At 37.5% G+C, this 23149-nt stretch overlaps 1 protein-coding gene across 50 annotated transcripts in view; it reads left to right on the plus strand.

Annotated features, from left to right (window-relative positions):
• Positions 1–23149, plus strand: part of WNK1 (WNK lysine deficient protein kinase 1) — a 142609-nt gene that overhangs the window by 49356 nt on the left and 70104 nt on the right. For all 50 annotated transcript variants that reach the window (XM_084956990.1, XM_084956991.1, XM_084956997.1 and 47 more), the window contains exon 2: positions 6454–6626. In XM_084956990.1, coding sequence (XP_084813116.1) covers positions 6454–6626 — 173 coding nt within the window. The remainder of the gene's footprint in view (positions 1–6453; positions 6627–23149) is intronic.

Raw genomic sequence — 23149 nt, forward strand, 5'->3', positions numbered from 1 at the left:
TTTATATGATTTTACAGTCTATAGCCCATTTACAGTTATTATAAAATATTAGTTATATTCCCTGTGTTGTAAAATAATCCTGGTAGTCTGTCTCACACCCAGTGGTTTGTACCTCCCACTCCCCTACCCCTAGGTTGTCGCCCACCCCCCTCCACCATTAATTTGTTCTCTGTACCTTTGAGTCCTCATCTTTTTTGTTATATTCAACAGTAACATTTAAGTATTATATATTCCTCTTATTTTTCCTTCAACTGTACTTTATAGTTTAGTAAAGTACCTAGTTCTTTTCAATGATCTCTAATTTATAACAAATATCATCGTGGCTTTTCTGAGAAGAAACATGTTAAATTAAGCTATATATGTCCAGTGTGGTGAATGGAGCATGAGCTATGTATCAGATCTTTGTTTAATTCATTGTTCTGCTTTTCATTGTGAATTTGAGGAAGGTACTAAATTTCTCTGAGTCTATCTGTTAAAATAAAGTAGTATTTCCTAATATCTTACAGGGTTTTTCTGAGAATGAGAACAGAAGTAAAATAACTAGTTAGTGTAAATAGCGAACACTTGGCAAATATTATTTTTAAAACCCCAGCTGTTCTTACTGGTCTTCATGCTTATGTTAGTTTTGATTTGTTTTACTTTGTCTTGCAAATTCTTTTAGGGGCTAAAATAGTGTAGTTCTTGCTGAGGTATTTTATGAAATGATCCTAGATTTAAAAAAAAATAGAAGATTTATAGATAGAAGAAGTTGACAGATTACTGAAAGAAGCACAAAATTATTTGTTTGGGTTTTTCCCTACTTAGTTGATAATCTGTATTCATATTTCTCCCTCCCTCCCTCCCTCTCTCTTTCTTTCTCTATTTTAAGGCTGCACCGTGGCATATGGACATTCCCAGGCTAGGGGTTGAATCGGAGCTGTTGCCTCCAGCCTATGCCAGAGCCACAGCAATGCCAGATCCGAGCTGCGTCAGCCACCTACACCACAGCTCAAGGCAATGCCCGATCCTTAACCCACTGAGCAAGACCAGGGATCGAACCTACATCCTCATGGATCCTGTTCGGGTTCATTAACTGCTGAGCCATGAAGGGACCTCCTGTATTCATATTTCTAATGTTAAAGATTTAAAGCAAGATTCTCAGACCCCTTTAAAATAAATCATAGTAGCTTTCAAGGAGGATAAAAATCTTTGATAGATATATAAAATAGCCTCTGTTTACAGTATAAAAGACTTCGAGGCAGAATTAGGTAAAAGTTAATCTTAATAATCCCATGGAATTTTAAGATTGTCATTCATTGTATTATGCTCCAGAAGAAAACTGATTGTAGATTTTTGATGAGACAGAAGTCCCTGTTTGGTCCCCCCTCCCCATGCCTTTATTTATACTTTGTTGTAAATAAGTATTTGGCAGCTTTTTTTTTACAAATAATTAAAAAAAATCAAAATGGCAGCAGCATTGCTCTTTATAGGTTGGTCATACTATTGGTGTTGTGTTAAGTTATCGAGTCTTTTGCCCAAAATAGCTTGAAGACTTAAATGTAAGACATGGCCATAAAACTCCTAGAAGCCAACATAGGCAAAACATTCTCTGACATAAATCATACCAATGTTTTCCCAGTATCATTCTCCCAAAGCAATAGAAATAAAAACAAATGTAAACAAATGGGACCCAGTGAAACTTACAAGCTCTTCTACAGCAAAGGAAACCATAAATAAAATGCAAAGACAGTCTGTGGACTGAGAGAAAATATTTGCCAACAGTGCAGCTGACAAAGGGCTTAATTTCCAAAATATACAAATAGCTAATACAGCTCAATAACAAGAAAAACCAAATGACCCAAAAATGAGCAGAAGACCTAAATAGACATTTTATAAAGAAGATATACAGATGGCTGATAGGCACATAAAAAGATACTCAACATCACTAATTAGAAAAGTCCAAATCACAACTCCAATGAAGTACCACCTCACACTGGTCAGAATGGCTATCATTAAAAAATCTATAAGAGTTCCCTGGTGCCCTAGCAGTTAAAGATTAAGCATTGTCACTGCTGTGGCTTGGGTTTGATCCCTGGCCTGGGAACCTCTGTAGCCAGAAAAATCTGCAAACGATAAATGCTGGAAAGGGTATGGAAAAAAGGGAACACTCCTACACTGTTGGTGGGAATGTAAATTGGTGCAGCCATTATGAAAAACAGTATGGAGTTTCCTTAAAAAAAAAAAAAAAGTAGGGAATTCCCAATATGGCTTAGCAGGTTAAGAACCTGACTAGTATCCATGAGGGATGTGGGTTCAAGCCCTGGCCTTTCTCAGTGGGTTCAGGATCCAGCATTGCTGCAAGCTGCAGTGTAGATCGTAGATGTGGTTCAGATCCAGCATTGCTGTGGCTGTGGTGTAGGCCTGTAGCTGCAGCTCTGATTCTTGTGCTAGGCCAGGAACTTCCCTATGCTGCAGGTACAGACTTAAAAAGCAGAACAAACAAACAAAAACCCCAGAACCCTCAAACCAAAAACTAAAAGTTAGAATTACTGTCTGACCCAACAATCCCACTCCTGGACATGTATCTGGACAAAACTTTAATTCAAAAAGATAATGCACTCCTGTGTTAATAACAGCACCATTTACAGTAGCCAAGACATGGAAGCAACACAAATGTCCATTGACAGTTGAATGGAAGATGTGGTGTGTATCTACGGTGGAACACTACTTAATTTCAAAAAAGAATGAAATAATGCCATTTGCAGCAACATGGATGGACCTAGAGATTACCATACTAAGTGAAATAAATCAGAAAGGGAAAGATATAGCATATGATATCATGTGGAATCTAAAGTATGACACAAATGAACTTATCTCCAAAACAGAAACAGATCTGCAGACATAGAGAACAGACTTGTGGTTACTGAGGAGGGAGTGGGGAGGGGAGGGGTGAATTAGGAGTTTGGGATTAGCAGAAGCAAACTATTTTTATGGATAGACAAGTTCCTGCTGTATAGCACAGGGAACTATATTCAGTATCCTATGATAAACCATAATGGAAAAGAACATGCAGTGGTGATTTGGAGATGAATGCTGAGAGGGAGGAAATTCCAAGGAGGATACTAGGAAACTTGTCTGTTCATGAAGCAGGGATAGGGTGGAGGTTGGTGTGGATGTTTGCAAATCGACAGGTTAGGTGTGATAGTAACTTGAGATAATTTGTGAACAAGAAGGTAGATCTGAGAACATTGCCCAGAAGGCAGCAGAGAGAAAGAAATGGAAAATGAGAAGTTAAAAGATAAGGTTTCATACACTCACACATAACACATACAGACACACACAGAAAATCTTAGAAGAGAATGGAGAAAGGGAGGAGTCAGTATTCAGAGGCAATAGTTGAGAATTTTCCTGACGTGAAGACTAACACCTAAAATTTTCAGCTTAAAAAGCATTTAGCTCCAATATGAATAAATAAATAAACTTAGATGCATAGTATTAAGCACAATTTTAAAAAAAATCTTCAGAGCAACCAGAGAGAAAATAAAGGTAACCTTCAAAGGGGAACATTTATACTGATAGCTACCATTGACACCAGAACACCATTAAACAATCATCTTGAAAGTGCTGCTGAAAAACAAACCAACCTAGAATTCTACATCCATATAAACTATCATTCAAGAGTGGTAGCAGTTATGAAAGTGGGATATTAGTGTAAGAATAGGTAGATTGTGGAATAGACTCTAGAATCTAGAGATAGAACTATACTTCTGTGGAAAGGATAGGTTGTTCGTCAACTGCTATTAGGGTCATTCATTGATATGGAGCAGAAGTAACAGTCATCCCCCTTTTTATCCAACCAAGTAAATTTCTCAACAGTTTCCAAATGTGGCAAACAAAACAAACTTGTATTTTAAAAGGAAAAGAAAAAAAATTATGGCCTTATGTCTGGAAAAATTACTGAAGACATAAAACCTACCTACCACAAAGTAGAAGTAAATGAATTGAACTACAGTGAAATAAAAACATCTATAAATCAAGACATCATAACAAAGTGAAAATAGAAACCACAAATGGAGAAAAGATTTTAACTCATAAAACTAATAAAGGATTAATATACAGAATATATTAAGAACTCCTACAAATGAGATAAAGCAATATTTCCATGCAGAAAAGAAATCTCAAGTAGTCTACAAAGTTTTTCACACTTACTTTCAGCCCAAAATGTAAATTAAGCAACAGAATGAGTTTACACCCATCAAACTGACAGAAGTTAATGTCTGATAATACCAGTTCCTAGTTACATGGGCAGCAATGAGAACCTTCATACAAAGCTATTGACAGAGTAATTGGTACAGGTCCCTTTGAAAAGCAGTTTGATGATACCTCTGAAGACTAAAGATGCCTATTCCTTATGATCCAGCAGTTCTGCTGTTAGCCAGGTATGCTAATAGGTGTACTACTTTTTTCTTGGCCGTACCTGCGGCATGTCGGAGTTCCTGGGCCAGGGATTGAACCCATGACATAGCAGTGACCCGAGCTGCTGCAGTGACAACACCAGATCCTTAACTTGCTGCACCACAAGATAGCTCCAAGTGTACTACTTTTTTGTGTGCCCCAGAAGGCTAGTGAAAGCTAGAATAATGTTTCATTTTGTTTTAAGTCCATATAATATAATACATAGGATTATATTGGAAACAAAGTATATTTGTTATTAAAACTTCAAAATTTTGTGACATAGTATGCCTTATTATTGTATATTAATAAGAATATTCTTATTAATTAATTCTTATATAATTAAGATACTGGAATATCTAACAGCTATTGTAATTTCAAAGTAATGCCTAATATGGTATTTTGGGATGATCTGCAACTATTGTTACATGATAGGAAAACTCTTTTGGTGACAGAAGCATAGGTACTGCTGAGTGCTATTAGGCACATAAATTCATAATTGAAGGAAATATTAAATTTCACTTCAAGGTTAATGAAAAAGATATGTTTATTTTCACACACATTCGCAAACCTGCCTTAAAGGTATTTGTAGACTCCAAGTTGAGAGCCTGCATTCTAGAGATTAACATTGCAATACCTTTGCCATATTGTAGTAGCAAAAAAAATGGGGAACGTCCTAAAGATTGATTAGTAGGAAATTATAAGTTGTGATGTCTTCAAACAGTGGATAACTACATAGCAATGGTAATAAATGGAGTAGATAGTCTTGGTAGATAATCTTGTAATATCTCCTTGTACTATCATCAGTGATTTCAAATAATATTGAGTGGAAAAAAGCCAAATTCGAAATAGTACATGCTCTATATTATGTTTTTATGAAAACTTAACGTTGTTTAAAAACCCCCATGGGAATGGTATGTCCATTCAGGGTAGTGGTTGTTATTCAAGGCTGAGGAGTAGTGATAGGAAAGGCATAGGTGCATTTAAATTATGTCTTTGATGTATAATTATTTAACTATCATAGACACATTACATCATTGTATGCCTGGAATATTTTAAGTATGTATTGCATGCTTTGATAGAATATTGTGTGACAGTTTTCAGCTTTAATTTACAGTGCAAAATGTGTGTGTATGGGACTTTGTAAAGGAAAAAACAACAGATTAAGTACTTTTCTCCAATTGATCTCAGATAAGAAGTGAATTAACCTAGGACATGCCAGGCACTTTAAATGTGTGATGGAAACATACCTAGTAGATTATTTAATTCTTACAACAGTTCTATGAGGTGAAGATATCCACAGTTATCTCTTGATATCCCTGGGAGGTGGGGGAAATTGTTTCTAGGACCCCACCCTCCACCCCCTATGGATTCCAAAATCTGAGGATGCTCAAATCCCTTTTATAAAATGGATAGTATTTGTGCATCCTGCTGTATACTTGTAAATCATCTCTAGATTATTTATAATACCTAGTACAATATAAATGCTGTGTAAACAGTTGTAAATCCATTATAAAGGGTATATAAATAGTAATCAGCATGTGAGCAAGCTATTATAATCTTGATTTTTGATTTGCAGTTGGCTGAATCTATGGATGAATGTGGAACCAGTCAGTGTGGAGGGCTTGACTGTATTCATGAAGGAAATTTTAGTCAAAGCAAAGACAAAACTGGAATTTATACTTAGATCTCACCACCTCTAAAACCCATACTTGTTTCATTACTAAATTGAATGTCTCCATCAATAAATGATTTATTTTGGAAGTGGTAAATTGTGCTTCTAAAATGTGTCTATATCTTTAACAGTAAAGATAAATCAGTAAAGAATAATCTCAAGCATGATTTTATATACTTCAGCCTGTTTTCATACTCATGTAACGGGGTGATAAAATTAGTAATTTCAGTGTTAGGATGTTTTAACATTTGATCATTATAATTTAGTACATGTTTAGCATCTAAATTTAACTGTGACTTGGTGTTTTAGTATTTTAAACTACATTCTACTTTGCTTTTTTATTTTAGGATCGAAAATTAACAAAGTCTGAGAGGCAAAGATTTAAAGAAGAAGCTGAAATGTTAAAGGGTCTTCAGCATCCCAATATCGTTCGATTCTATGATTCTTGGGAATCCACAGTAAAGGGAAAGAAGTGCATTGTTCTGGTGACTGAACTTATGACATCTGGAACACTTAAAACGTAAGTTCACCAATATTATCAAAGCTGACCAAGAAGTATGAGAGAACTTGTTATTTCAGGCCTTATCCGTTCTTCTCTTGTTGCCTAGCATACTAAGAAAGAAACAGTCACGCCAAACAATGATGTTAGTGTATTAGCACATTTTCCTGTCCACATAGTTCTCTGGTGTATAAAGTGGTTTGATAATTATGTATTGGTCAGTATCAAAATGAGAAGTTGTTTCTGAATAAACCTAGTTACGATTAAGTCACGACAATTGGCATTTCTAAAATTGAGTAAACTTAGAGATCAGAAATCTAATGACAAGGTAGCCCTCTAGTGGTTAAAATGAAGTTGAAGCTTATTAACAAGCTTTACCCATTTATTTTATCACCTTGTATTGGGCAGTTTGTATCAAATGCAGATTGTAGAGTTCCTCTCGTGGCTCAGTGGTTAATGAACCTGACTAGCATCCATGAGGACTCCAGTTCAATCCCTGGCCTCGCTCAGTGGGTTAAGGATCTGGCGTTGCTGTAAGCTATGGTACAGGTCACAGCCCAGCTCGGATCTGCATTGCTGTGGCTATTGTTTAGGCTGGGAGTTAAATCTCTGATTGGACCCCTAGCCTGGGAACCTCCATATGCCTCAGATGTGGCCCTCAAAAGACAAAAAAAAAAAAAAAAAAAAAAAAAAAGAAAGCAGATTGTATTGTGACATTTATCACGAGATAATTTCATTTCCCAAAGCATCAGAAATTGAAGCCAAAACAGCTAGACCTATATTCCCTTCAGGAATACAGATAAGTCAATTGCAGAAATTCCCTGTTCCCTATTACCCAGAGTTTTAAGGTAATATGCTTTTGGAGTCCCATGTCTCTTAGAGTATCTATTATTCATAGGAAACTAGTGTAAATTATGTGCTGTAAATTTTTTGTGGAGGAATTAGATTGTTAAAATTTTTCTCTCTGGAATATATTTATTCCTTATAATTCTCTCTAGTTGGTACTACTGAGCTGGTTAATCCCAGATCTTTGCAACACAGTCTTTCATGTACTGAATCTGGTCACATACGTGTGCTGTTGGATGCTTAAAATTCACATGTTGAAAAGCCAACAGATTATTTCCTCCCTGTAAATTCCAATTTCCCCATCCAGCTTTTCTAATATTTATGGCGACATCTTTCTCCTGGCTGTCTAGACTTCTTATTCTTCACATGTCTGTTTCTTTTCGTAGACTGCGCTCCTTAGCTCTGTGTCTGAAACTTGATAAATATTTGATGAATTAAGGGTGGTAGTAGTTGTGTATATATGTATCTTGAGATTCTTTTTCTGGTTTGAATACAGCGGGTTGTCAATAGTCTGTCAGGCATTCCCTATAATAATACCCTACAGTAGCTCACTTGCTCTAGAAACTGTTATTGAAGGGCTTTGGGTAACATAGTGGGTTAAGCCCCTGTAGAAGGATCTTCCCCCATTAACAAACTAAAATGTAGACTATAATAAAGCTTCAAATTTGAAGCTACAAATCTAAGCTTCAAAGAAAGAGGGGGTAAGCTCCTAATAAAAGGTGAAGAAGAAGTAGCCTAAGGCGAAAACAAAGAGTTGATGCCCTGACAGACTATTGGGATTTCACATCAGATAAGGGGTTTGAAGATTGGAAACTAGAATTTTAATGTCCATGTCAGGACAGAAGGCTTTAGAACTCAGTAGAAGGGGGAGCTGGAATTTAGCCTATATCAAAGAAACTGAATTATCCATTAAAATAAAGAACTCTGCACCTCAACCAGTGAAAGCTACAAGGAATTTTGCCCCTCTGCCCAGGACTTTGGCTGAGAGGGGAGTCCCTGTGAAAAACCTCAGCCTAGATCATATACAGGTGGCTCTATAATATAAATTTATACTACCAGCTTGTTACAAATATCTTAGACCAAAAAATGAACATTGTAATTGATCCAAACCCCAGTGTAAACCCACAGGGACACTTTCACCTGATTGGTTATAGTACCTATGGACAAAACAGTCCCCAGCGAAGGTGACCTCAAAATTAAATTACAAATCAGGAGTTCCTATCGTGGCTCAGTGGTTAATGAACCCAGCTAGCATCCATGAGGACTCGGGTTTGATCCCTGGCCTTGCTCAGTGGGTTAAGGATCTGGTGTTGCTGGGAGCTGTGGTATAGGTCACAGACTCAGCTCAGATCCCATGTTGCTGTGGTTCTGGCATAGGCCAGCAGCTACAGCTCTGATTCTACCCCTAGCCTGGGAACCTCCATATGCCGCCAGTGTGGCCCTAAAAGACCAAAAGAAAAAATTACAAATCACACCAGCAGAGATGATCAGATACAACAGGAAAGTAGCACTGCAGGAATTAAAGGTACTATAGACAAATTTGAAAGTGATTATAAAATTAACATGTAACAATAAAAAAGATGTAATGATTTTTGTAAGTATATACATCCATATGAAGTGATAAAAGAAGAAACAGAAACTATAATGACAGAATATAACTCCATCAGGAAAGTCCAGGCATAATTATAAAAGACCCAAAGAACTTTTAGGAAGAAGGATAAATCTTTAAAATTAAAACTTCCACAGTTAATTTAAACCACAGACTAGATTGAATTGACAAGACTATGAGTAGTCAGAAAGCAGAAAAAGATGGAAAGTATGAAAAAGAAGTTGAGACATGGAGAAGACATTAGATTTCATTATCATTCTAGAAGGAAGGAATCAAGAGAATAAGGAAAGATAATATTTGAGGAAAGGATGGCTCAGATTGAGGATGTTTATATAGTCCAAAACAAGTACTTCATACTTGAAAGAAAACAGAATAGTTAGGAACACTGGTAGCATGTGGAGAGGCAAATGGGATGAAAGGGATGAGAATTACTTCCAAAATATAAGCTTTTTGGACCGTCTTGAGTTTGTGCCTTTTTTCCACATATGTATAAATACTTAAATTGAAACAAACACCCATACCTGAAAAATAAGATGGGAAGGTATGGGAAAGGAAAATTTGGTTCAGTAGATTAATTCTAAAGTTAGAGTTGGGAGTTCCCATCGTGGCGCAGTGGTTAACGAATCCGACTAGGAACCATGAGGTTGCGGGTTCGATCCCTGCTGCCCTTGCTCAGTGGGTTAACGATCCGGCGTTGCCGTGAGCTGTGGTGTAGGTTGCAGACGCGGCTCAGATCCCGCATTGCTGTGGCTCTGGCGTAGGCCGGTGGCTACGGCTCCGATTCAACCCCTAGCCTGGGAACCTCCATATGCCGCAGGAGCGGCCCAAGAAATAGCAACAATAACAACAACAACAAAAAAAGACAAAGGACAAAAAAATAAAAAATAAAAATAAAGTTAGAGTTGTTTAAAAATTTGGAATGAAAATCATGTACTATAAAATTAACCTTTTAAAAGTGTACAGTTCAGTAGCATTTATTGCATTTATAATGTTGTTTAACCACATCTGTCAAGTTCATAAACATCTTCATCACCTTAAAAGAACACCCTGTACCCATGAAGCAGTTACTCCCCATTCCCTGTCCCATGCAGTGTATTTTCTGTCTAATTGCATATGATCTAAGTTTTGAGGCATTTTTCTTCTAAGTTTAAAGTTTTCTTTTCCTGTCATTGTTTGTTTCAGTTTCGGAGCCTCAAAGCAAAGGTAGCAGGAGGTAAAGTAGAAAGAGCACTTGACTTAGAGTAGGACTCTACTCCCTGTTTTGACTTTGATCAACTGCGATTTGGGCAAGTAGATCCTCTCTGGGCCTCAGTTGTCCATGTGTAAAATAAGTGATTGGACTAGCTGATCTCTAGGATTTATGGAATGGAATTTTTCTACTGTGATAAAAACATAAAACATAAATTTACCATTTAATTATTTTTAAGTATATAGTTTAGTAATGTTAAGCACATTAATATTGCTGTGCAACCAATCTTGAGAATTCTTCATCTTTCAAAACAAAAACCCGTTAAACGACTCCTCATTCTCCCTTCACTCCAGCCCTTGGCAGGCACCAACTACTTTCTGTCTCTAAGGATATCTCTGATCAAGGTATTTCATATAAATGGAATATAAAAATATATGGGCTTTTGTGTTTGACTACTTATACTTAAGCATATTTTCAAGGTTCATGTCACAGCATGTATCAATACTTCATTCCTTTTTATGACTAAGTAGTGTTTCATTTCATGGATACACCACAATTTGTTCATTCATTTGTTGATAGACATTTGGGCTGTTTCCATCTTTTGGCTGTTGGGAAGAGTGCTGCTGTGAACATGTGTGTTCAGTGTTTGTTTGACTACTAGTTTTCATTTCTTTTAGATATATATACCTGAGCAGAATTGCCAAGTCAAATAGTAATTCTATTAATAACATTTTGAGAGCCCATCAAACTTTTCCACAATTGCTGAACCGTTCTACATTCCCACTAGCAATGTATAAGGGTTCCAATTTCTAAATATCCTTGCCAACTTTTGGGGGGGGGTTGTTTGTTTTTTTTTGTTTGTTTGTTTTTAATAGCCATCCTGCTGGGTGTGACATGTTGTCTCATTTGATTTGCATTTTCCTAGAGAGTAATGATGTTGAGCTTGTGTGCTTGTCAGCCATTGTCTTTTTTTTTTTTTTTTTGATGTCCTTTTTTGTCTTCTAGGGCCGCACCCGCAGCATATGGAGGTTTCCAGGCTCGGGGTCTAATTGGAGCTGTAGCTGCTGGCCTATGCCAGAGCCACAGCAACGCCAGATCCAAGCCACGTGCTTGACCTACACCACAGCTCATGGCAACGCGGAATACTTAACCCACTGAGCGAGGCCAGGTATCGAACCTGCAACCTCATGGTTCCTAGTCAGATTCATTAACTACTGAGCCATGATAGGAACTGTGTTAACTGTTGTTTCTTTTTGTTGTTGAGTTATAAGTTTTTTATATATTCTGTAAGCTGAATCTTTATAAGACACATGATTTGCAAATATCTTTTCCCATTCTGTATATTATTTTCACTCCTTAATAATGTCATGTGATGCACAGAGTTTTAAATTTTGCTTAAGTCTGATTTACCTTTTTTTAAGCTGTTGCTTATGCTTTTAGTGTTATATTTAAGAATTCATTGTCAAAAGCAAGGTTATGCAGATTTACCTTTAACTTTTCTTCTAAGAGTTTTATAGGTTTAGCTCTTTTATTTAGGTTGTTGTTTCATCTTTGAGTTACCTTTTGTGAATATGTGAGGTCTGAGTTCCAACTCCATTCTGTTGCATGTAGATGTCTAGTTGTCCCAACATCATTTGTTAAAGAAACTATTTTTTTTTCTGTTGAATGGTCTTGGCACCCCTGTCAAAAATCATTTAACCATAGACACATAGGTTTATTTCTGGACTCTATATACTATTCCATTGGTCTACATAATCTATCCTTATGCCAGTACCATAAGTGTTTTTTTCAGTGAATTTTATTTATAGTTGTACAACCATCATTACAACTTAATGTTAGAAAATATTTCCATCCCAAATCCCAGTCCATCCCTCTCTCCTCCCAACCTGTTCCGTTTGTACTACACAGTGTGTTTTTGTTTTTTGTTTTTGTCTTTCTGCCTTTTCTAAGGCCGCTCCCGCGGCATATGGAGGTTCTCATGCAAGGGGTCTAATCGGAGCTGTAGCCACCAGCCTACGCCAGAGCCATAGCAACACTGGATCCGAGCCTTGTCTGTGACCTATACCACAGCTCACAGCAACACCGGATCATTAACCTACTGAGCAAGGGCAGGGATCGAACCCGCAACCTCATGGTTCCTAGTCGGATTCGTTAACCACCGCGCCATGACGGGAACTCCTACACAGTGCTTTTTGTTTGTTTGTTTTAGTACCACACCTGCAGCATATGGAGGTTCCTAGCCTAGAGGTTGAGTTGAAGCTGTAGCCGCCGGCCTATTCCACAGCAACACAAGATCCGAGTTGCGTCTACAACCTACACCACAGCTGATGGCAATGCCAGACCCTTAACACACTGAATAAAGCCAGGGATCTAACCTGTGTCCTCATGGCTACTAGTCAGATTCGTTTCCGCTGAGCCACGATGGGACCTCCCCCACAAAGTTGTGATATTACAAAACATAGCTTTGTAATATGTTTTGAAATTGGGAAGTGTGGGTTCTCCAATTTTGTTCTTTTTCAATATTATTTAGGTTCTTTGGGTCCCCTTGCCATTCATATGAATTTGAGGAATAGCTTTCCATTTCTGCAAAAAGGCTGATAGAATTTGTGGATAGAATCAAATCTATCTGCAGATAGATTGAATCACTGTGGGTCACTTTGGCTAATATTGGCATCTTCAACTCAACCTCTAGGCTGGGAACCTCCATGCCATTTTCCAACCCATGAACACGTCTCTCTGTTTTATTTAGTTGTCCTTTAATTTCATTAGTGTTTTTTGGTTTTTAGTGTATAAATCTTTCACTTCTTTGGTTAAATTTATTCCTAATTATTTTATGCTTTTGGATGCTATTGCAAATGGAATTGTTTTCCTAATTTCCTTTTTGAGTTATTAATTGTTGGTGTATAGAACTGTCTGTTCCTCCTTTTTGTATTTGTGGGCTCTATTGTTTTGTGTGTATATGTTTATCATTGTTATGTATTGATAAATTAACCCTTTTATCGATGTATAATATTTCTATATATAAGGTTTTGACTTATACATGGGCTATTTTGTCTGATATTAATAGAGCTACCTCACTCTTTTGGTTAACATTTGCTTGGATTATCTTTTTCTATTCTTTCATTTTCAACCTTTTTGGGTCTTACAGACAGCAGTTGGTTCATATACATACATAGAGATAGACATATATTTCCATTCTGCCATCATTGTCTTCTGATTAGGGAGCTCATTCCATTTATATTTGAAGTAATTAGTGATAAGAGAGCACTTCTGCCCTTTTGCTGTTTATTTTTTTATGTTTTGTAATGTTTTATTTCTCATTTCCTCCATTACTGCTTTCTTTTGCATTTAATTAATTTTTTGGAATGTACCAATTCGAGGTCCTTCTGATTTCCTTTGTGTGTATATTTTTTAGACATTTTCTTAGTGGTTACCTGGGTGATTACAGTTAATACATTAAATTCCTGACAGTCTTGTTTGAATTGATACCTACTTAGTTGTAGTGTACAAAATCACTGCTCCTGTAAGCTTTGCCCCCACCTATATGTTTTGTTGTCACGAATTACATCTTTATCTATACTTTGTGTTCCTGTTAACACAGATCTATAATTGTTTTGTTTTTAAATCATGTAGGAAATGAAAAAAGGAGTTATAAACCAAAAGTACATTGGTGCTGGTTTTATGTTTAGCTGTGTAATTATCTTTACAAGAGATTTTATTTATTTTTATGGCTCAAGTTACAGTCCAGTATCCTTTCAGTCTCAAGGACTTGTTTTAGCGTTTCCTGTGGGCCAGGTGTACTAATAATTCCTTCAGCTTTTGTTTATTTGGGAATGTCTTAATTTCATCTTCTTTTTTTCTCCCCTTTCCTTTTCCTTTTCCTTTCTTCGACACATAGCATATGGAGTTCCTGGGCCAGGGATCAGATCCAAGCTTGCAGTCACAACCCATGCTACAGCTGCAGCAATACCAGATCCTTAACTTACCATACTGCCCCAGGGATCGAACCTGTGTCCCAGCATTGCAGAGACACTGCCAGCTCTATTGTGCCACAGTGGGAACCTGTCATCTTCAATTTTGAAGGATAATTTTTGTGGATATAAAATTCTTGGTTGATAGGTATTTTTTCTTTTAGCACTTTAAACATTATTCCTCTGCCTCCATGGTTTCTGCTCAGAAATTGACTGATAATCTTACTGAGAATATCTCAGTCATCACAGGTTGGTTCTTTCTGGATACTTTCAAGGTTCTTTTTGTCTTTGACTTTTCAGAAGTTTAAATGTTATGTGTCTCATTGTGAATCTCTTTGTATTTATCCTTGAAATTTGTTGAGCTTCTTGCATGTCTTTTATGATTCTTAGATTTATGTCTTTTTCAAATTTGGAATGTTTGTGGCCATTTTTTTTATCCATTTTTTTTTCCTGCTCTTTCCTCTCTTCTTTTTTTTTTTTTTGTCTTTTTGCCTTTTCTAGAGCTGCTCCCACGGCATATGGAGGTTCCCAGGATCCAAGCCGCGTCTGCAACCTACACCACAGCTCATGGCAATGCTGGATCCTTAACCCACTGAGCAAGGCCAGGGAGCGAACCCGCAACTTCATGGTTCCTAGTCGGATTTGTTAACCACTGAGCCACGACAGGAACTCCTCCTCTCTTCTTATTTGGGATACCTATTATAGTATGTTGGTCAGCTTGGTAGTATCCTACAGATTTCTTAGACTCTTAATTTTTCTTAGTTCTTTTTTTTTTTTCCCCCTCCCTACTCTTCAGACTGGATAATTTTTTTTTTTTTTTTTTTTTTTTTTTTTTTTTTTTTTTTTTTTTTGTCTTTTGTCTTTTTTTGTTTTTTGTTGTTGTTGTTGTTGTTGTTGCTATTTCTTGGGCCGCTCCCGCGGCATATGGAGGTTCCCAGGCTAGGGGTTGAATCGGAGCTGTAGCCACCGGCCTACACCAGAGCCACAGCAACGCAGGATCCGAGCCGCGTCTGCAACCTACACCACAGCTCACGGCAACGCCGGATCGTTAACCCACTGAGCAAGGGCAGGGATCGAACCCGCGACCTCATGGTTCCTAGTCGGATTCGTTAACCACTGCGCCACGACGGGAACTCCCAGACTGGATAATTTTAATTGACCTATGTTCAGGCTTGCAGATTCTTTCTAGGCTTTTCTTCAAGGTGATTGAGCATGAGTCAGCCTAATGAAGGACTCTGAAATGCTGTATCAGGGAGGTCATTTATTAATTTATTTAGGGAAGCCTGTCCTTCCAGTCCAGTCCTCTTGTCTGCACTGATGGTGCCTGGTTATTTTTCTTATTAGGTTATGGTGGTTTTAACTATATTCTTATTTATAGTACCACTTCTTCTTTTCACTATATTTAGCTTCTCAGACCTTGGAAATGTTCAATTTGTGATTATATGGGGCAGATTAAATTGGATCTCTCTCTCTCCTTTGACCATGTCTGTTGTGTATGGAACTCCCCCGGCCAGGGGTCAGACCTGCACCATAGCAGTGACAGAATGAGGTCCTTAACCCACTGAGCCACCAGGGAACTCCAAGGTGGATCTCTTATAATTCACATTCTCCCCTTAAAAATAATGCTGCAGTAATCATGCTTATACCTATGTCCTTAATTATTTCTGTAGAATAGATTTCTTAAAATGAAACATGAGTTATTAAAGTATATGTGTAAATTTTTAAATTATTCTTTAAAAGTTTTTTTTATTGCTTTACAGCATTAGTTTCAAATGTACAATATAATGATTGGATACTTGTTTATATTGTGAAATGATCACCACAGTAAGTCTAATCAACATTTGTTACCATACATAGTTAACATTTTTTTTCCTGTGCTGAGAACTTTTAAGATCTACTCTTTAAGCAACTTTAAAATTGCGTAGCAATACAGTATTATTAACTATAGTTGCCATACTATATATTGCATTTCCATGACTTATTTATTTTATAATTAGACTCCCTTCATCCATTCCATCCACCCGCTACCCCCTGCCTCTGACAGCTACCAATCTGTTTTCTTATATCTATGAACTTAGAGTTGGTTTTGTTTTTGGTTTAGATTCCTCATATAAATGAGATCATACAGTATTTGTCTTTCTCTTATTTCTCTTAGAATAATGCCCTCAAGGTCTGTCCATATTGTCACAAATGGCAAGGTTTCCGTTTTTATGGCTAAATAATAAGTTTAAAATTTTTTCTTTTAATAGCAGTTGAAAGGAGATAACTCTTTTTTCTTTTTTCTTTTTTTTTTTTTTTTTTTTTTTTTGTATTTAGGGCCGAACCCGCGGCATAGGGAGGTTTCCTGGCTAGGGGTCGAATCAGAGCTCTAGCTGCCAGCCTACACCAGAGCCATAGCAACACAGATTCTGAGCCGTGTCTGCGACCTATACCACAGCTCATGGCAACACTAGATCCTTAACCCACTGAACAAAGCCAGGGATCGAACCCACATCCTCATGGATGCTAGTTGGGTTCATTAACCACTGAGCCCTGACGGGAACTGTCTGAAAGAAGGTAACACTTTCTAAAGCTTAGGATAATCTTGAAGGTCCTTATCAAGGTAATAAAATTTAAATTGGCCTCAAAGAATAGATATGTTTTCTGTAAGTGAAGAGGTTCCTATGGGAATTATATAAAAATAAAGAATAAAAAATTAGCTTTAGGCTAAACCTTTTGGTTAAAAACAAAAAGTTTATAAAGGGGAATGATAACCCAGACTCCTTAGTAATGTAGAGAGTTTTGAATGCAGGGCAAAAGACTAGTTTCTGCTTTAATTTAATGATAGTAGGAAACAGTTGGAAAGGTTTGATCATGATCCAGCAATGATAAAATGCATTGAATAATTCAGAAGACTATTGGGTACTTATAATGCACCAGGAGACAAGGCTAGCATTTCTTTAGAAAGACTTATCTCATAGTAGTATACATAACAAATTGGAACAGTCAGGCAGTTAGCAATAGTCCAAACTTAAGAATTCAGTTGCTATCTCTGTCTTGTAATAGCTTACTATCCTCATCAGTTTAAAAGGAAAACTTAATCTCTGCCAAAAGTGGAAGTGGTTTTGGTTATTGGTATTATTTGAAATGTATGCCATATCAAATGTTTTAAAATCGAAGAGGTTTTCTTTTTTAACTTATGTTTATTTATTTATTTATTTATTGGTGCTGAAACCTGGGAACAAATATTTTAAAAACTGAAATTTAATTGACATATAACATTATATTAGTTTCACATGTACAGCAGTGATTCAGTATTTGTATATATTGCAAAATGATCACTAAGAAAGATGATTTTGAGGCACATAGTAACATGCTGATGAGCTTTGTCTATAAAACTACATGGAACAAATGATTGTTATTATACCAAGTACCATTTTTTGCTTCTCTTTACTTTTTCATGACAATGTCATTATTTATATAGATTCTAAACAAATCTGACTTTTTCTAATCCAAATCTGATTGGATAAAAAAAATTTATAGCAGGGACCATGCCAGAAATCTCATATTCAAAAACAAGTCTCATTTAACTAGGTATGATAAGCTCACTATTAAGAAACAAGGACTGTACTTTAGTGTGTGGAAATGATGCCTGCAGAATCCTCCCAGAAAACATAACCTTGGGAGTTCCTTGACAAACCTGACTAGGATCCATAAGGATGCATGTTCTATCCCTGGCCTTGCTCAGTGGGTTAAGGGTCTGGCATTGCCATGAGCTGTGGTGTAGGTCACAGACTCAGATTCCGTATTGCTGTGGCTGTGGCATAGGCTGGCAATTGCAGCTCTGATTGGACCCCTAGCCTAGGAACTTCCATGTGCCGTGGGTGCGGCCCTAAAAAGCAAACAAAACAAAACAAAAGAATTTAACCTTATACCTGCTCTATAGCTAGTGAAATCTCATATTTACAGTTAATAAAGAATGCTGACGAACAACAAACATTGGCAGACTAGGGGATATCAGAGAAGGAAGAACATCCCAGCTATATAGCTCCTGCAGGTAGTAGAGCTTGGTAAAGACAAACTGAATGCTTTTGTTCCTAGATAGAGATAGGAGAAAGGGATAATAACAATTCAAATATTTCTGTAACTTTATTATGATCAAAGTATTACTAGGGGCTTTATGAACCCTGTAGAAAAGATGTTATTTCTTCAAGCATTATTATCATATGGCTTTAGTTTTTTTAAACCATGCAATAGGGAAATCTTCCCTTTTTTTTTCTTTTTAGGGCTGGACCTGGGGCATACATATGGAAGTTCCCAGGTTAGGGGTCAAATCAGAGCTGCAGCTGCTGGCCTACACCACAGCCCCACCAGATCCAAGCTGCATTTGGGACCTGCACTGCAGCTCACAGAAACACTAGATCGTTAACCCACTGAGTGAGGTGTCAGGGATCAAACCTGCATCCTCATGGATACTAGTGCGGTTCTTAACCTGCTGAGCCACTTCGAAATCTTCACATGTTAATCAGTACCTCTTACGGCTCCTATGTATGTTAAATTGGGCAAGTAGGAAAACCCATCAAATTAGTGATGGGAGTCAGAAAATTGCTGAACAAACCTACATGGTCAAGTCTTCAAGGACAGTAACTGGCAAGGTAAGCATGGATGATAATACTTCCCCTTCTGACTTGGCACATGTACCACAGTCACAAAAAACCTCTCCAAAACAAACCCCAAACATTTGAAAATTTAAAAAAGGCAGAAACACTTGCCTCTGAACAAGACCAGAACCTCCTTGCTAGCTGCTAACAACCTAATGCAAACAACTTTATTCCTGATTTTTGGAATAAAAAATCCAGTGTGTTTAAAATTGGACTTAGTGGAAATTGAAAACTTTCACATAGCCAAAGATATTATCAACAGAGTATAAAAAAGGCAGCCCACAAAATGGGAGAAAATATCTGCAAATCATGTAACTCAAAAGGGATTAATATCTAGAATATTAGAGTACTCCCAAAACCCAACAACAATAAAAATAAATAACTCAATTTGAAAATGGGCAAAAGACTTGAATAGACATTTCTGCAAAGAAGATAGCCAAATGTACAAATAGCCAATACGCATTTGCAAAGATGCTCAGCATCACTGGTTGTTAAAGGAAACACAAATCAAAACCACAGTGAGATGCCATCTCACACTTGTTAGAATGGCAGTTATCAAAAAAGACAACAGATAACAAGTGCTGAGGAGAAAAGGGAACCCTTGTGCATTGCATTGCTGGTGGCAATGTAATTGGTATAGCCACTATGGAAAACAGTATGGAGGCTCCTCAAAAAATTAAAAATAGAACTACCATATGATCCAGCAGTTCCACTTCTGAGTATCTATCCAAAGAAAGCAAAAATACTAACTCAGAAAGACAACATGCACACCCATTTTGTTGCAGCATTATTTCAATAGCCAAGAAATGGAAGCAGCCTAAATGTCCATTGACAGATGAATGGATGACGAAAGTGTCATGTGTATTATCTACAATGAAGTACTGTACAGCCATAAAGAAGAAAATCTCCCGGAGTTCCTGTCGTGGTGCAGTGGAAATGAATCCGACTAGGAACCATAGGGTCACGGATTCGATCCCTGGCCTCGCTCAATGGGTTAAAGATCCAGCGTTGCTGTGAGCTGTGGTGTAGGTCACAGACGTGGCTTGGATCTTGTGTGGCTGTGTGTAGGCCAGTGGCTACAGCTGCGATTAGACCCCTAGCCTGGGAACCTCCACATGCCGTGGGTGCGGTCCTATAAAGACAAAAGACAAAAAACAAACAAACAAACAAACAAAAACAGAAGAAGAAAATCTTCCAAAACATGGATGGACCCTTGGGGACATTGTGCTAAGTGAAATAAGTCAGAGAAAGACAAATACCATATGATCTCACTTACATGTGGAATCTAAAACACAGAGAGTTCCCATCGTGGCATAGTGGAAACGAATCTGTGGAAACCATGAGATGTGGGTTCAGTCCCTAGCCTCGCTCAGCGGGTTAAGGATCTGGCCTTGCTGTGAGCTATGGTATAGGTTGCAGACACGGCTCAGATCTGGCACTGCTGTGGCTGTGGTGTACACCCCTAGCCTGGGAACCTCCATATGCTGTGGGTTCGGCCCTAAAAAGCAAAATAAGCAAACAAACAAACAAACCAACATCAAAACACTAAACTCTTAGATACGGAGAACAGATTGGTGGTTACCATAGGCAGCAGTGGGGATGAGGAGGTATGAAGTGGATGAAGGTGAACAAAAGGTACAAACTTCCAGTTGTAAAATAAATCTTGAGAATGTGATGTACAGCGTGGTGACTACAGTTAATAATGCCGTACTGTATATTTGAAAGTTGCCAAGAAAGTGGATCTTAGTTCTCATCACAAGGAAATTTGTAGCTTTGTGATAATGGATGTTGACTAGACTTCACAATAGCTACATATTTTGAATCATTATGTTATATCTAAAACTAATGTTATATGTCAATTATAGCTCAAAAAAATTAATAGAATTACTGTATGTTCAACAATTCCACTTCTTTTTTTTTTTTTTTTTTTTTGGCTTTTTGGCTTTTTGGCTTTTTGGCTTTTCTAGGGCCGTATCCTCAGCATATGGAGGTTCCCAGGCCAGGGGTTCAATCAAAGCTATAGCCGCCAGCCTACGCCAGAGCCATAGCAACTCGGGATCTGAGCCATGTCTACAACCTACACCACAGCTCACGGCAACACCGGATCCTTAACCCACTGAGTGAGGCCATGAATCAAACCCACAGCCTCCTAGTTCCTAGTCAGATTTGTTAACCACTGAGCCACAACAGGAACTCCAACAATTCCACTTCTGAGCATATACCCAAAAGAATTGAAAGCAGAGTTTCAAAGAGATAATGGAACACCCACGTTTAAAGCAACATTATGCATAATAGCTAAAAGGTAGAAGCATCCCAGGTGTTTATCAGGGAAAAGTAGATAAACAAAATGTGATATATAAGTACAATAGAATATTTTTCAGCCCTTTTAAAAGGGAAGGAGATTTTGACATATGCTACAACAAGAATGAACCTTAAGGACATTATGCTACCTGACATAAGCTAGTCACGAAAAGACAGATATTGTATGATTCCACTTAAATGGGGTAGTAGAGTAGTCAAATTCATAGAGACAGAAAGTAGGGTAGTAGTTGACCAGGCCAAGAGGACGGGGAAATGGAGTGTCATTGTTTTTAATGACTATAGAGTTTTGCAAGGTGAAAAGAGTTCTGGAGGTGGATGGTGGTGATGATTGCACAGTAATATGAATATACTTAATACCACTTACATCACAGCTGAATCCTTAACCCACTGAGCAAGGCCAGGGATCGAACCCGTTTCCTCATGGATACTAGTCAGGTTTTTTACTACTGAGCCACAATGGGAACTTCTTGCATTTATTATTTTTAACTTTTCACAACATGCTTAGGGTTGATACTGTACAATTTCATATAAAAGTAAAGGAAACCTGAACAGATATAGGCCCATTTATCTCTAATACTTATATACTCTATGCTATAAGTTTCATATTTTACATTTACATAATATATAGATCCTGTAATACAGTGTTATAAATTTTCCTTTAAGTAGTCATATGTAACATAAAGATTGTAATAGGAAAATGTAGTCTTTCATATTTACCATTAGTGTTCTTCATTTTTTTCCCTAAATATTTCCAGATAAAATAGCATCTGCACTCAATTCATCAGAAATTTCTGTTTTGTTCTTTTAGCATTAGCTGGGCTGCTTGGAATCTACTACCCATACACATATTTCAGAAGTCACCCAGGGATTTGGGTAGAGTGATATGCAGAACTGGGGCTCCCCTTCTATACCTCCTTTTTGGGATTCTGCACCCCACCCCGCCCCTTGCATTTGAGATCTCTGCTGTTCAACAGAACTCTCTGTGCTGACAGACATATTCTGTAATATGCACTGTCCAGAATGGTATCCACTTGCCACATTCACTTAAAATCGAGCACTTGAAATGTGACTAATTCAACCAGGAAATGAATTTTTTTTTACTTTAACTAACCTTATGATTAATTTAAGTAAAAATATTCTTTTTTTTTTTTTTTTTTGTCTTTTTGCCATTTCTTGGGCTGCTGCCGCTGCATATGGAGGCTCCCAGGCTAGGGGTCAAATCAGAGCTATAGCCGCCAGCCTACGCCAGAGCCACAGCAACACAGAATCCAAGCTGAGTCTGCAACCTACACTATAGCTCACAGCAACGCCAGATCCTTAACCCACTGAGCAAGGCAAGGTGTCGAACCCGCAACCTCATGGTTCCTAATTGGATTCGTTAACCACTGAGCCAAGATGGGAACTCCAAAAATATTCTTATTTGATTAGTGGATATTATATGATCATTGTAGAAAGTTCTTTTGGACAGCACTGTTTTAGATGCCGCGGTCATCTCGACCTCTGTCTATCCTCATATTCATTCTTTAGTTACTAAAGCTACAGGTTTCTGTCCATGTTTGAGTGACCTGCACAGTCAGACTAGTGCTTTCCCTTTTCCTTGTGTGAACTCCCTTCCAATTTGTGCCTGATTTTGATTGCTCTCAAGAGCGTTAAAGTAGTTGTTTTGTGGTGTGTGTGTATTTTTTCTTTCTTGAGTTTGTAAGTAATCTGCATCCGGTAGGAGTTGCTCCACCATTTACCGGAAGTTGAACTCTGCTTTCTTAACTTTAAATCTTTTTAGTAGTGATCTAATTTTAAGGGATTTATTTTTTTGGGCTTCGTTATCAGAATTTGCTTCCCAAACACTTGTTATCCCATCTTTTCCACTTACTAAAAGTAGCACTAACCTAAGGTGACTGAATCTTAACATTCTAAATTTGATATTCCCATCTCAGTTATGCTAGAATTAAATGGAATTTTTCAAAGCA

Source organism: Sus scrofa, chromosome 5, assembly GCF_054392235.1.
Source record: "Sus scrofa isolate SSC_HxYL_T2T_F1_AM1 chromosome 5, Sscrofa_HxYL_maternal_Yorkshire_Landrace_v2.0, whole genome shotgun sequence".
Classification (NCBI taxonomy): Eukaryota; Metazoa; Chordata; class Mammalia; order Artiodactyla; family Suidae; genus Sus; species Sus scrofa.